A 15,374-nucleotide genomic window follows, 5' to 3' on the forward strand; every position below is an offset into this window, starting at 1 on the left:
TGGGGGCCATACACACTACTTAGTCACATTATGTGTTTTTACATTATGATCTTTAATATATTTCCTTCATCGAGATCCAATGTGTGATTTAAGTGTTCCCTTAATTTTTTTGAGCAGTGTATATATATATATATATATATATATATATATATAATTTGTATTACATATGACATATTGCATATGTATTACATATTCTCCTCTGCTGTATAAATGCTAGGATTAAGAATTAGTGTTAATGGTAATTGTAGAGCTATCAGATGTGATAGGGCATGATACAGTGTTTCCAAACTCTTATGGGCTTTTAAACTAAGAAGACAGGCATAATAAATTAACATGAACACATCAACCAAAAGAGACCAGGCAGAAGATAGCAATTAAAATCACTTGAACAACATCGCTCAGAAGGACTAGCAACAAAGATTCAGTCTCATATCAGGTTTGAGCTTATTTTACACACACACACACACACACACACACACATACACACAAAACCGCATACAATATGTGACTGTGCCGAAATACATCCCTATGTCCCAAACATTAATTATTTCTGGAACTTGAATCAACCACATACACTTGTTCTATTGTTATGTAAGCCACAAACAAGTGTGCAATACAGTGACTGCCATTTATTATAGATATGAGGCCTTCAACAAACACTAGACACACTGAAATAACACACTAAACGTCTTAGTTGTCCTAGTCAAAGGATGTGCATTATCTTAATATATTTTATTTACAATATATATATATATAAATACAACATATTTTATATTTTCAATCCAAACTCTGAAAAGGTAACTCATTTATAGAATATAAGCCCATAGTTCACGTGTTTAGAAAATACAGTTCATTGTTCTTTTAGATTCAATTTCTGTAAAGTCATATTAGGACTGAAGACATTATTTAGAACCTATTGTTGAGAACTGTTGCTGAAAAATAGTATCTTTGTCCACTAAATAGATATTTCTGCCCTGCTCCTCTGGCCCCTAGAGATTTGGTAATACAGCAGTATTCTATATTGCACATTGTTATTATGCAATTTTACAAAGCATATATAGTCATGTTTGTGTATAAGCAATTAAATATGTTTGTATAAACTGACGTTCCTTAATACAAACCAAGGAATTGGGCACGTGTTTCCTTTTGCATTACCTGATACATTCAGTTAGAACATAAGAACATAAGAAAGTTTACAAAAGAGAGGAGGCCATTTGACCCATCATGCTTGTTTGGTGTCCATTAATAACTAAGTGATCCAAGGATACTATCCAGTCCGATTTTAAACGTTACCAAATGTTCAGCTTCAACCACATCGCTGGGGAGTTTTTTCCAGATTGTGACAACTCTCTGTGTGATGAAGTGTCTCCTGTTTTCCATCTTGAATGCCTTGGAGCCCAATTTCCATTTGTGTCCCCAGGTGCGTGTGTCCCTGCTGATCTGGAAAAGCTCCTCTGGTTTGATGTGGTTGATGCCTTTCATGATTTTGAAGACTTGAATCAAATCCCCATGTAGTCTCCTCTGTTCCAGGATGAAAAGGTTAATTTCCCTCAGTCTTTCCGAGTAGGACATTCCCTTCAGACCTGGAATAAGTCTGGTTGCTCTCCTCTGAACTGCCTCTAGAGCAGCAATATCTTTCAAGTGTGGTGCCCAGAACTGTACACATTATTCCTGATGAGGTCTAACTAGTGCATTGTACAGTCTTAACATTACTTCCCTTATTTTAAATTCTACACTTTTCACAATATCCCCTAACATTCTGTTTGCCTTTTTTATTGCTTCTCCACATTGTTTGTATGAAGAAAGTGAGGAGAACACGTAGACTCCTAGGTCTTTCTCATGGGTTACTTCATCTAGTTCTATTCCTCCCATAGTGTAATTTTGGACATTTTGTGGACATTTGTGTTACCTGCATGTAATGCCTTGCACTTGTCCACATTGAATTTCATCTGCCAGGTATCGGCCCTCAACTGAATATTATCTAAATCCCTCTGAATAGCCTGTGCTGCCGTGCCACCTATTTTAGTATCATCTGCAAATTTGACAAGTTTGCTAACTATCCCTGAGTCCAAATCATTAATATAGATTAGAAAAAGCACAGGCCCTAATACTGATCCCTGTGGAACTCCACTAACAACCTCACTCCAGATAGAAGCAACTCCTCTAATCAACACCCTATGTTTCCTATACATCAACCAGTTCATAACCCATCTACTTACATTACCCTGAATGCCTACAGCTTCCAATTTGAGGATCAGTCTTTAGTGTGGAACCTTATCAAAGGCTTTTTGAAAATCTAAGTATATCATATCATATGCTTTCACATGATCTACAGCTGCAGTTGCATGTTCAAAAAATTCTAATAAATTAGTAAGACATGATCTGCTTCGTCTAAACCCATGCTGACTTTCTCCAAGAATATGGTTTTCATTAAGATGCTCCTCGAAGTGTCTGTCATTACTTTCAAAGCACCTTAAATACCAATAAATAAAATACATAAGAATGAATGAATACATAACTAGCCTTAGGTAGATCAGTTATTTAGCAATGAAATACATTTGCAGATTCCTTTGCAGCTAGAACAATTACATTTATTGTATACTTATGTGCAGGGATGGGCAGTATTTATGATACATGTATTTAAAATACGTATTTCAAATACAAAATAGGATTGAATTGGCTTCATATTTTGTATCAAAATACTTTAGTGTTTTGTATTTTGTAGTTTAAAAATACTGTAAAATACTTTGTGAGAAGTCTACATGATGACATCATAAAAATGCTGCCTCTGATTGGTGCCTACTTGCCCAGACTTGTTGAGATCAGAACACAAAATTGATCCATACCCAAAGAAGAAGGTCAAGGTGAGAAACGTGTAGGTTGCCAGCTTTTCCATCGATATTTATCATAAATTGCTAAAAATGTTAACAGTTCATGTTAAGTTTTGATGTTCGTTTTAGTAGCCTAGGCTAAATCATTTACCAATTTACATAATGTTCTAGCTAACTATTTGACCCGAGTAGCAGCCCTCACAGTTAAGGTTAGCTTGCTACTTTCAGCCTATGTTAAGTTTTCGTTGGTTGTTCACAAAAAAGTGGTTCCCAAACCGTGGGGCGCAAGATTGGATAATCTTATTTCTTTTGCATCTACCTATCTGTATAAAATTACTTTTTCCACACTTACACACCTTAAAAACAAACTGTTTATAATAAGAGTGTAAATCAGTTCTCGGTTATTGGACTCTTCCATATCCAGTCAATGAGATTCAGTCCAATGAGAATAGTGAATTGTCAGATAGCAGCGTCTGTTAAAGCCACTAATTGGTAGTTTCAGACCAAAATACACAGCATGTGAGGTGATAATTACGGTAAAATAAATACATAAGAATAACTTGCAGCTCCAAAATGTCATCGAGTCATGGGAAATGAGCTCGCCAGGAGTCTGCTACAATATTTTGGAAATGCATTAACATAGAAATATATATACAGTGAGGGAAAAAAGTATTTGATCCCCTGCTGATTTTGTACGTTTGCCCACTGACAAAGAAATGATCAGTCTATAATTTTAATGGTAGGTGTATTTTAACAGTGAGAGACAGAATAACAACAACAAAATCCAGAAAAACGCATTTCAAAAAAGTTATAAATTGATTTACATGTTAAGGGGGGAAATAAGTATTTGACCCCTTCGACTTAGTACTTGGTGGCAAAACCCTTGTTGGCAATCACAGAGGTCAGACGTTTCTTGTAGTTGGCCACCAGGTTTGCACACATCTCAGGAGGGATTTTGTCCCACTCCTCTTTACAGATCCTCTCCAAGTCATTAAGGTTTCGAGGCTGACATATGGCAACTCGAACCTTCAGCTCTCTCCACAGATTTTCTATGGGATTAAGGTCTGGAGACTGGCTAGGCCACTCCAGGACCTTAATGTGCTTCTTCTTGAGCCACTCCTTTGTTGCCTTGGCTGTGTGTTTTGGGACATTGTCATGCTGGAATACCCATCCACGACCCATTTTCAATGCCCTGGCTGAGAGAAGGAGGTTCTCACCCTATATTTGATGGTACATGGCCCCGTCCATCGTCCCTTTGATGCGGTGCAGTTGTCCTGTCCCCTTAGCAGAAAAACACCCCCAAAGCATAATGTTTCCACCTCCATGTTTGACGGTTGGGATGGTGTTCTTGGGGTCATTCCTCCTCCTCCAAACACGGCGAGTTGAGTTGATGCCAAAGAGCTCGATTTTGGTCTCATCTGACCACAACACTTTCACCCAGTTCTCCTCTGAATCATTCAGATGTTGGCAAACTTCAGACGGGCCTGTGCTTTCTTGAGCAGGGGGACCTTGCGGGCGCTGCAGGATTTCAGTCCTTCACGGCGTAGTGTGTTACCAATTGTTTTCTTGGTGACTATGGTCCCAGCTGCCTTGAGATCATTAACAAGATCCTCCCGTGTAGTTCTGGGCCGATTCCTCACCGTTCTCATGATCATTGAAACTCCACGAGGTGAGATCTTGCATTGAGCCCCAGACCGAGGGAGACTGACAGTTATTTTGTGTTTCTTCCATTTGCGAATAATCGCACTAACTGTTGTCACCATCTCACCAAGCTGCTTGGCGATGCTCTTGTAGCCCATTCCAGCCTTGTGTAGGTCTACAATCTTGTCCCTGACATCTTTGGACAGCTCTTTGGTCTTGGCCATGGTGGAGAGTTTGGAATCTGATTGATTGATTGCTTCTGTGGACAGGTGTCTTTTATACAGGTAATGAGCTGAGATTAGGAGCACTCCCTTTAAGAGAGCCAGAAAGCAACTCCCCTGGGAGCCAGAAATCTTGCTGATTGATAGGGGATCAAATACTTATTTCCCTCATTAACATGCAAATCAATTATTAACTTTTTTTAAATGCGTTTAGCTGGATTTTTTTGTTGTTATTCTGTCTCTCACTGTTAAAATACACCTACCATTAAAATTATAGACTGATCATTTCTTTGTCAGTGGGCAAACATACAAAATCAGCAGGGGATCAAATACTTTTTTCCCTCACTGTATATATAATTAGGGATGAGACCGAATAGTTGAAAATATATATAAAATGGGTAAAATCGTATGAAATGGAAAGAGGGCGTTAATGTATCTTCAGGCTCACCCGTCTCATTAATTTGAGTGAGCAGCACTAGATGGAGTAAGAATAGGTTCATGCAGAGAGATTCCAATGTAAATGGCCAAATAAAATAGTGAAAAGTGAAAGTATTAAAGTGTATTCATCCTTGTTAAGCATTAGGGCTTTCAAAAAAATAAATGTTAATATAAATATGACCGTGTGAGACATGGGGGGGGAGTGAGCTGTGACTCAAATGTTTTTGGGGGGGCGCCACCCAGAAAGTTTGGGAACTGCTGATCTATGCCATCATCTCAGCTGGCACATAAAAAGTACTCATATGGGTTCAGGGGAGGAGTTTTTTCAAATGATGGGATCTCAGTGTTGACTTTTGCAAATGTCGCCATTTGATTTAAGCTGGCCTGGAGCTAGAACTGAGACTCTGGAGCCACTCCGGAGCAGGAGCCAGCAAACCTGGAGCATTGCCTACCCTACTGCACAGGACAACATAATTAGTGCTATGTTAACTGAGATGTTTACTACAAAATGGAACCTCGCAACAAGTTACAAGAATCGGGGCAGGATGCGCCAGGAAGGCTTAAAAAGTATATCCGAGATTTTTGTAAATACAGGCTTGTTCAGTTCCATCCCCACCCTCTCCCCGCACACACAAATAAAATGCAATGTGTGTAATGAACTGTAAAAAAAAAAAAAAAAAAAAACCTTTTGAAATTCCCCTTTAAAAATCAGGTTGTGGACACATAGTTGGATGCATTTGTAATCAAACCAGTTCAAGAAAATGGAATAACAAAGATGGAAAACAAGAACCACAATATATTTATATATTTACTCTTTTATAGAGATTAGATATTCCATTTGTTTTTTCTATTTATTGCCCCAAACAGGCACTCCACTTCTGCTGCAGGAAACCCTGCAGCACGGGCCCCATGCACACGTCTAGTGCCTGGATCTGGGAGGTGCAGCCTGCTTAATGGTGGCCATCAGGGTGTTAGGCAGTGCAGAGACCATCACCAGGAAGCCTTCGCCCCCTCTGTCACTCTTGGGGATCACGATTGACAGGAGAGAAGGGGATCGAAGTGCAGGTAGTGGGGATATGTCAGAAAACTGACTGAGGGTCAGGAATCCGGTGCGTGGTACAATAGGGCTAGGCAAGTGGTGTAGTGGAGTCATAGTCGGCAGGTCAGGCGATCAAACAAACAAGACAATCAAGGAAATCCAAAAGGCGTCATCAAAAGAGAAAGCATGGGTCGAATACACTTGGACTTGGAAAAAGACAGGAGGCTGCTCTCTGCCTGCACAGTGAGGTCCAGATCTTAATTTCCTCATCCTCTGTGAAGTCCTCCGGCTGAGCCTCCAGCAGTACAGTCTCGGGGATGGAGGAGAGAGACCAGCAGATGGGCCTGGCCTTGAAGGAGAGGAGCATGAGCAGGAGGTTGCTGTCTGCCTCCACAGTGAGGTCCAGATCTTCATCTCCTCCTCCTCCGTGAAGCCCTCCGGCTGAGCCTCCAGCTGCACAGCCTCGGGGACAGAGGAGCAGCAGCTGGGCCTGGCCTTGAAGGAGAGGAGGAAGCTGCTGTCTGCCTCCACAGTGAGGTTGAGATCTTCATCTCCTCCTCCTCTGTGAAGCCCTCTGGCTGAGCCTCCAGCAGTACAGCCTCAGGGACGGAGGAGGGAGACCAGCAAATCTCAACCTCACTGGCTTTGAAGGAGAGGAGCATGAACAGGAGGTTGCTGTCTGCCTCCACAGTGAGGTTGAGATCTTCATCTCTTCCTCCTCCTCCTCCGTGAAGCCCTCTGGCTCAGCCTCCAGCAGCACAGCCTCGGGGAAGGAGGAGAGAGTCCAGCAGATGGGCCTGGCCTTGAAGGAGAGGAGCATGAGCAGGAGGTTGCTGTCTGCCTCCACAGTGAGGTCCAGATCTTCATCTCCTCCTCCTCCGTGAAGCCCTCCGGCTGAGCCTCCAGCAGCACAGCCTCGGGGACGGAGGAGGGAGGCCAGTAGTTGGACCTGGCCTTGAAGGAGAGGACCATGCCCAGTTAACGGTGTCAGTATGGGCACATTCTGTGGCTCCATCTTCTCCTGGACTTCTCTTCTCCAGGGGAGCCACAGTCAACATTTCCACATTTCATCGATCTCCATGGGTACTTCTATAGCCATCTGGGCCTGTTTTTTTTTTGGAATTGGCCAAAAAAGTCTTTAACTTTCTGTGTTACAAAAACTCTACACATCTTGGCACTCTCTTTAGGTTCTCTGTATGGTCTGATTAACAATGAGAAGGTGTGTCTCTCTCTGTATGGACTGGTTGACCATTAGAATACATGTGAAGCATTCTAAAGTTGTTGTCATGGATACCGCATGTGTCCCAATGCGCCATGTTACAGTAAGGCAGTGATGTCACTCTATTTCGCTCTGGCCAATCATAATTCAGGATTTGGACCTTTCCTATCTTCATCTATATGGCATATTAAAACTAAACTGATTTTAACTGGTTGGGCAATATTCATCATGTTCAATGTTTTTTATTATGATTTTTTCTTAAACATCCACATTTTCAGTTGATGCTGATACGGGAGTGAATCAGCTTAAGTTCCAAGTCATGTTGAATCGTTAGAGAGGAGAGACTATTCACTATAACACACTGTATTACAACAACAGGGTACTGGCCTCATTTTAGACCCAAATGCCAGCCTGAAACCCAGCCCTAGCCAGTGCCAAAATGTCAAACTGAGCCCATATAAATCTACACCCAATTCAGTTAAACCAGCAGAAAGTTTAATGGGGACTCTAACCCTAAATAAATAAAAGCGTTTCAGTGTTGTACAATATTAAATTATAATACCACGATATGGTGTAACTTGTTAAATGCACACACGCGTGCCTTATTGTCATTAACAATGTTGTGCTGCAATGCCATTAAAGAGCAGGTTGTCAACCCATCCACCACTCTTTGGCAAGCTCTGTTGCTACTTTCTGATTATGTTTCTGGCTACATTGAAAATCAAAACATTGATCATTTCATAATTGTTGACAAAGTGCTAAAATGTTTGTTTTCAACCTCCAAATAGGTGTCCAATGATTGATAAATAAATAATTGAATGCTAAATGATTGTACCCTAATTGAAGTAGCTGTTTAGTAGGATTATGATTTTGCATACCATTGCATGAATGACTGCCTGACACATAATTTATTATATTTATGATTAACAATCAAATGATTCATTATTAAGAAACTAGTTGCTATGAATAAAGGTGCCATCAGTTGTCTTCTTTTGAATGACTTGTTTGTCATTGAGTCAGTGTTGCTGATGAAAAGTAGGCCCTTCATTACCAAACACCAAGTAACTAAATTAGAATACAATTATGAGTCATTAGCAAACTGTTAGTTTAACATTAACATTAAACATTAAACTGTTGGTTACTTTAAAACCAACCTTCATCTGGGTGATCACAGGGATATGTGAATCTGTTAACTGGTTGCATATGTCAAATTTATCGCAATGACTCGTTAGGCAGAGGAAAGCTGTTGCTATCAAACATTGTCTACTTAATCAACTTAATCAGAGTCAGTTTACTGGCGAAGGGATAGATCAAATAGGCTGATAGAAGGAAGGTTTGCAAAGTGATTTCATGCTCCCTTGTAAAAGTATTTTTAGTATTTTTAAAATACCAAAATACAGTAGTTTATTTTGATACACTTTCATACACTTAAAATTAAGGTATTTGGTATCTTATTTTAAAATACATTTTGATGTATCTTTGCCCATCCCTGCGTATGTGAGCACCGGAGCCCTATTACAGCACATTTTGACTTACAAAATGTACTGTGTTATCCATATAGGAAAACTATTGCATTTTGTTTGCATTGTATTGGGAGTTTGAAGTTATCTGGGCCAATAATCATAGGCCTAATTCCAATTGAATTAACTTCACTCGTTCAGGCGAATTTCACATGCTACTATACTATATAGTACTGGTATAGGTGATTGACGTATACTCTCGTTTTTAATTAATGAAAATACAATACAAGAAAATTCAAACGTAAATATCGTATATAAATCGCGTGTGTGTAGAAACTGACCTTTGTACATGGGTGGGACGGGAGCTTTATGGCAACTCAACTCAACTCAAGAATATATAAACAAAGCATTTTTAACAGAAGACGTTAAACAAATCCCTACCTTCAGAGATCATGGATAGTAAGCTGATGCACACAGAGAGAGTAATGCTTCTAGGGCATTGAAATTTTCTCATTATGCCGGCTACTCGTTTTAAAACACCAGTGTGTGGAGACATTGACAACGCTAATCTTGGAAACGCGCACGTAGGGCCGTATCTACATGCATAACGCACCCAGCTGGCACGGTTCCCAAACTGCAGGATACGAATAAGGAACTATATTAAGTAGGCATCTATTAAAGTTTGTGTTTTTAATTATATCCGCTTGCGCTACAGATCAAAACGAATTGGGAAGAGTTGTAATGTCTTTGTGGAAGCAGTGTCAATGGACTGGTGGAACTGACGTTTCAGGTATCGAAACACAGCACTTGGTCCACATTTAATATTGCAAGCGTGTAAATGCACTACAGGCATGGATCAAGCCTGTTGTGTTTGGACAACTTGCATTTTATCCCGCGGGGAACAGGGATTTGAACACTGATCCTCAGCATCAGAGGCTGCGACTTTGCCATTTGCGCCACAGACACTATAGTACCGCCCCTTTTCTGCAGTGTAATAAAGCATTTCCCATGCTTTTGGTTATTTTTATTCATGAAAGTGTAATTTGAAAGAAACACGATGTACATTCCAGTTCAAATTACATCCCAATAAATACCCGTGTTACAAAGGGTTATAAAGTGAAAACTAATTTTAGAGCTACCTTACCGTAGTGCTTTTAGAAATTTAGCTAAAAGCTGCAGCTCGGCGATATCAATTTAAGCCAATTCAAGTAACAGTGAAAAATAAGCAAACGCAGTACCACTATGTTTAAAGCACCCATGCCAATTTTGGACACTGTCCATTTTCAATATTGATACATAGATTAAGTGCGTATGATTTCACAAAACATACCAAATAAAATCCATATGTACATATATGAAAACTAGACACGCACTATGATAAACGAACGAATTACGATAAAAAAGTACTTTCTCCGTAGCTATCCGTAACATACATTCATTTAATTTTTTAAAGCTCTGTATGCAGGCACTGTTGTTCTCTACTATTTTTAATCATGTCTTTTAAAGACATCAGTTATGTTCCAACTTTTAACAAATTGATGGTATTTTTGTATTTTCAGTTTTTAAGATATGCATGTTATCTTGGAAGATGATGGTTTGTTTCTATGATTACGTATAAAGCTATTATTTAGTAGTATAAAAACGTTTTTGTTTAAAAAAATTAAAATTAAAGGAAGCAAAAGAGTAATTAGCCTGGATTATAATTCAACCAAAACCATCCCCAGTGGTAGCGTGTAAATAAATTACTTTGTTTGTTATCATGCTCTTACTTGATGCCACTGGTATTTGAAGTGTTCTGCATGCCACAGTTTTATTTTTCTGTTCCTCAATATATGCATTTGATTAGTTAACCAATAATTGATCTTCTGAAAAAAATAGTCCTTCAAGATTTTTGAGGGAGAAAGGGCACAGAATATACCCAAGGTTTGCCTGCCTGATGCATAAGAAAGAGCAGAGCATAACTTTACAGATCTTTATTGTAAAGGGTTTAAACAATGTTTTCCATGCTTGTTCAATGAACCACAATTAATGAACATGCACCTGTGGAACGGTTAAGACACTAACAGATTACAGACAGTAGGCAATTAATGTCAGTTATAAAAACTTAGGACACTAAAGAGACATTTCTACTGACTCTGAAAAACACCAAAAGAAAGATGCCCAGGGTCCCTGATCATCTGCGTGAACGTGCCTTAGGCATGCTGCAAGGAGACATGAGGACTGCAGATTTGGCCAGGGCAATAAATTGCAATGTCCATACTGTGAGACGCTTAAGACAGCGCTACAGGGAGACAGGAAGGACAGCTGATCATCCTCGTAGTGGCAGACCACGTGTAACAACACCTGCAGAGGATCGGTACATCCGAATATCACACCTGCGGGACAGGTACAGGATGGCAACAACTGCCCGAGTTACACCAGAACGCACAATCCCTCCAGAGTCAGGTAGCATCTCACAGCAAGAACTGGCAAATCTGGTGCAGTCCATGAGGAGGAGATGCACTGCAGTACTTAATGCAGCTGGTGGCCACACCAGATACTGACTGTTACTTTTGATTTTGCCCCCCCACCCCTTTGTTCAGGGACACATTATTCAATTTCTGTTAGTCACATGTCTGTGAAACTAGTTGTTGAATCTTTTTATGTTCATACAAATATTTACACGTTAAGTTTGCCAAAAATTAAAGCAGTTGAAAGTGAGAGGACGTTTCTTTTTTTGCAGAGTATATATTTAATTTACTAGAATTGTAGAAAAACAAGACAATCATAGGACATGTAATGACATATGAAGTCATAAATGGAGAAATTAAAGTATTTCTGACAAGACCTTTATGATTTGAGTTATATTTTTAAAAACATTTACATTTTTAAATAAAAAACAGACTAACTAGGCTGTAAGCTTTAAGAAAATGTTCTGTGTGGGTGTAAATAAGGAGTGGAACCAGTTTCCTATCATCACAATTTTACTTTTCTGATGAGAAAAACAATTCACGTAATTTCAAGACATTTAGATGGTAAGAACACACACTGCTCACACTTATGTCAAGTTTGATATAAAATCAAAATTTTATCCCTAAAGTAAGTGTTTTAGATAATAAACATGATCAAATAGGCTTCTCTTAAAATTCTCTCTTTATTCTCTCCAAAAATCAGAAATACAAAACAAGACCAAGTTGTTCAAAACATTTATTGTCACAAAGTTAATTTTCTAAATATCTGAGGCATAAACATTTCATAAATCAGGGCCCATTTCAGGTCCAAGGGTAATGTCTCCTGCAGCCATCTACCTCATTTACTCATCCTGCTAGCCTACCATGGACCTCTTCCTTCCCCTTAGTCTCACTTCGTTCAGCTTTTTAATGACAGCTGCTGATTTCTTTGAGGAGACGGAGTAGCTTTTCAGTAGCCTCTCAAAGACGTCCTCTGTGTTCGGGTGGGTGCTCAAAAATGCCTTCTCCAAAACATACAGGTCTACACCCTTGTCCTCGGGCAAAGCCGAGATACAGCTCAATCCAAAGTCAATCAGCACCAGGTCCACTTTCCCTCCTTCACTCTCTCTCCTCAGAAGCATATTGGAGGTTGTCAGGTCTCCATGAATGACGTCCTCATCATGCATCTTTGCCAAAATCTGCCCCATTTGCTCGGCTAACGGGTGGAGATTCTCAGAGTCCTTTTCGGAGGCCTGCATTGAGGTGATATGGTCTCGAACTGTGGCCGACTTCACAATTTCTTCAAGAATGATGCAATGGGACGTGTAGTCAACAAAATAAACTACAGGAGCCGATATACCTGGACAAGAATCAAAAGTTTACTTTAATCACAACATATATTAATGTAGCACCACAGAGAGACAGCATTTTTGTATGTATGTATTTTGTATGCACTTATGTAATTCTGAACTTCTAATTTGTACTATGCTTTGTAATGTGTAATTCTAGATAGTATTGCATTTTTATAATGCTCTAATGTTAGGACCTTTTAAGACCTCAAACATGTTTAATCAATTGTTGTTCTTTAAAGAGAAATTAAATGTAATCTAAAAGATGTATGATACCACACTTTCTCACTCAAATCAAAACAGTGGCACTCCACTGAACCTAAGCAAGTCTGTGCCTGGCCAGTACTTGGATGGGAGACCTCCTGGGAAAAACTAAGGTTGTTGCTGGAAGAGGTGTTGGTGAGACCAGGTCTTGGATCCCAATACCCTAGTACAGGGATGGGGACACTGCTGTGAATAGGAAACTGAGTTCCTGATTCTCTTTGGTCATTAAAAATCTCAGGGCATTTCTTGAAAAGAGTAGGGGTGCATCCTGCACAAATTTCCAACGTTGGCCCTTATCGATTAAGGAAATGTTATATTATTATATATATATATATATATATATATATATATATATATATATATATATATATATTACAATACTTAATATAATATATACATTGTTCAATTAATCTCTCTGCCCACCTCCACACTGAATAGCTGGTGTGTGGTGAGCATACTGACATCATCTAGGTGGGTTTTGGAAATGCGACCCCATAACATGTAAATCTTTGGGTGTCTAGATGAAGTGCTTTAGAAGTGTAATTATTATTATTAAAAGTTGAATATATTATAATCTTCCCCAACTCTATACAAAATGCCGTTATAAAATAAACAATATGATTAGCATACGTATATAATACAATAATACAAAACGATCGTTTACGCAAACTATGAAAAGGTTTTTCAATAATTTACACACAGCATATACATCAGGGGCGCCTTCTTATATTTAGACATGGAAAAAATACAAAACATTTACATGTAACACTGCATGCGTGTTATGACGACTGAGAGTACAGTACTACTAGCAAGGCCGTAAACTGTAGTTTCATGATACACAGGGCCTTTACACTGTTATTTAGCAGAATACATTATTCATCTTTTTAAGATGCATTTATTTTCGTACAACGTACATGCATATACGTACCCGCTTTTCTGCATCGAAGTATTGAGCGCACCTCTTGGACCGTCCTGCGATGAGTGAGTTTTTCATCCAGGGTCGGGTGTCGGTATTGCTTCGGGAACCTCTCCTTCATGACCGCCGCTTTGCCCAGGAATCGTCCCCGGTAAACCCGAGCTTCGGCGCCCTGCTTCAGCAACTCTTGCCGATCGAGAAACTGGCGGACTGCTTCTTTCCCTTTTTCAAGAGCCATGTATTAAGTCTTTGCTTTTGGCTGAAACATGCACGTTTTTAACAAGTTAAAACAAATATAAATTGAAACTCTGAACAACACATGCGTAAACCCTTCCGCTGTTAAGTGCACCGCTGGCACGCATGCGCATTGTGGTTACTAGGGTCGCGTTTGTATATACCACAGCCTGCTATAATCCTACAATAATCGATGTAATTGATTTATATTATTTTACAGTTTGTAATTAAAAAATTGAATTTTCAGTCATTTAGGTTACAGTTTTATTATGCATAATACATTTACAGTATGTTTGTAAAAATAATGTATGCAATAACAATAAAGCATTGACAAAAAGCTTTGGCTCGAATCAATCTACAATTCTATATATATGGTGTTGTCAAAGCTGTTCACGGCTTAAGTGTGTTATGATACATTGACGTTCGCCTCCGCTAACAAGGGGGTAGCAGTAGTTTTTGTCACAATTTCCATTCTGATAAACATGTCCCTCTTGATTGCTAGATCTTCTCTTTGTCTCACAACCACAGCTCGCCTCTCGCAGCAAGGCACCGTGCTGCTGTAGTACAGACTGACATTCTGTGTACAGAACCTATTTTAAAAGTATTAATCTGGATCGATCTGTGATTAAAACAAAACATTTGTATCTGTAATTAACTACAGCACCAAAAACAACAAATACGTTGTTTGTGTGTGTTTTGTTAAATTAATTTAATGCCTCCATGTAGATTCAATATAATGTAGCGATGGTAGCATAGATGTTTTTTACTTGTTACGAAGATTATACAAATAAGTAATGATAAGTGTTCTCAATGGCTATTTTCTCACTATATAATAAATAATGAATGTGTACTTGTAATTTAGTCTTTCATTCCGTAAGATTGCACTTATACAACGTTTTGTCATACTCTTGCCTTTGCATATAGCAATTGTATTGTTTATTTTGATTCCCCCTTTGCTCCCTCTCCCTTAGTTCTTAACTTTGACTTAACATCTTGTCTGCACTTATCAGCTTTTACAATCTAGTATGTAAAACCTTATATATTGCTTACTAAATCTCTTACACACTTGTGTAAATTCTAAATTTGTCAAATGTATTATGCCTGAACTGCACTGTATTATTATTGTATTACTGTATTGCACTGCATTATTGCACTTTGTATTGCTCTGATATTTTGTAAGTCGCCCTGGACAAGGGCGTCTGCTAAGAAATAAATAAATAAATAAATAAATAAATAAATAATGATGAGAAATGGTGTTGTCTGCAAGGAAATGCAAAATGTTTTTTTTTATCAATATAATTTCAAAGATTTTACTGAGTTACAGTTCATTTAA

General features: G+C 38.9%; 1 protein-coding gene across 1 annotated transcript; it reads right to left on the reverse strand.

Annotated features, from left to right (window-relative positions):
• Positions 1 to 11,963: 11,963 nt before the first annotated feature.
• tp53rk (TP53 regulating kinase) lies at positions 11,964 to 14,185 on the reverse strand. Its single transcript, XM_066702719.1, has 2 exons — positions 13,820 to 14,185; positions 11,964 to 12,638 (listed from the first exon to the last, which is right to left on the reverse strand). The coding sequence occupies exons 1-2, from the start codon at positions 14,043 to 14,045 to the stop codon at positions 12,154 to 12,156; spliced, it is 711 nt and encodes a 236-aa protein (XP_066558816.1). The 5' UTR covers positions 14,046 to 14,185; the 3' UTR covers positions 11,964 to 12,153.
• Positions 14,186 to 15,374: the final 1,189 nt, after the last annotated feature.

The sequence above is a fragment of the Amia ocellicauda genome, chromosome 4, assembly GCF_036373705.1.
Source record: "Amia ocellicauda isolate fAmiCal2 chromosome 4, fAmiCal2.hap1, whole genome shotgun sequence".
Taxonomy (NCBI): Eukaryota; Metazoa; Chordata; class Actinopteri; order Amiiformes; family Amiidae; genus Amia; species Amia ocellicauda.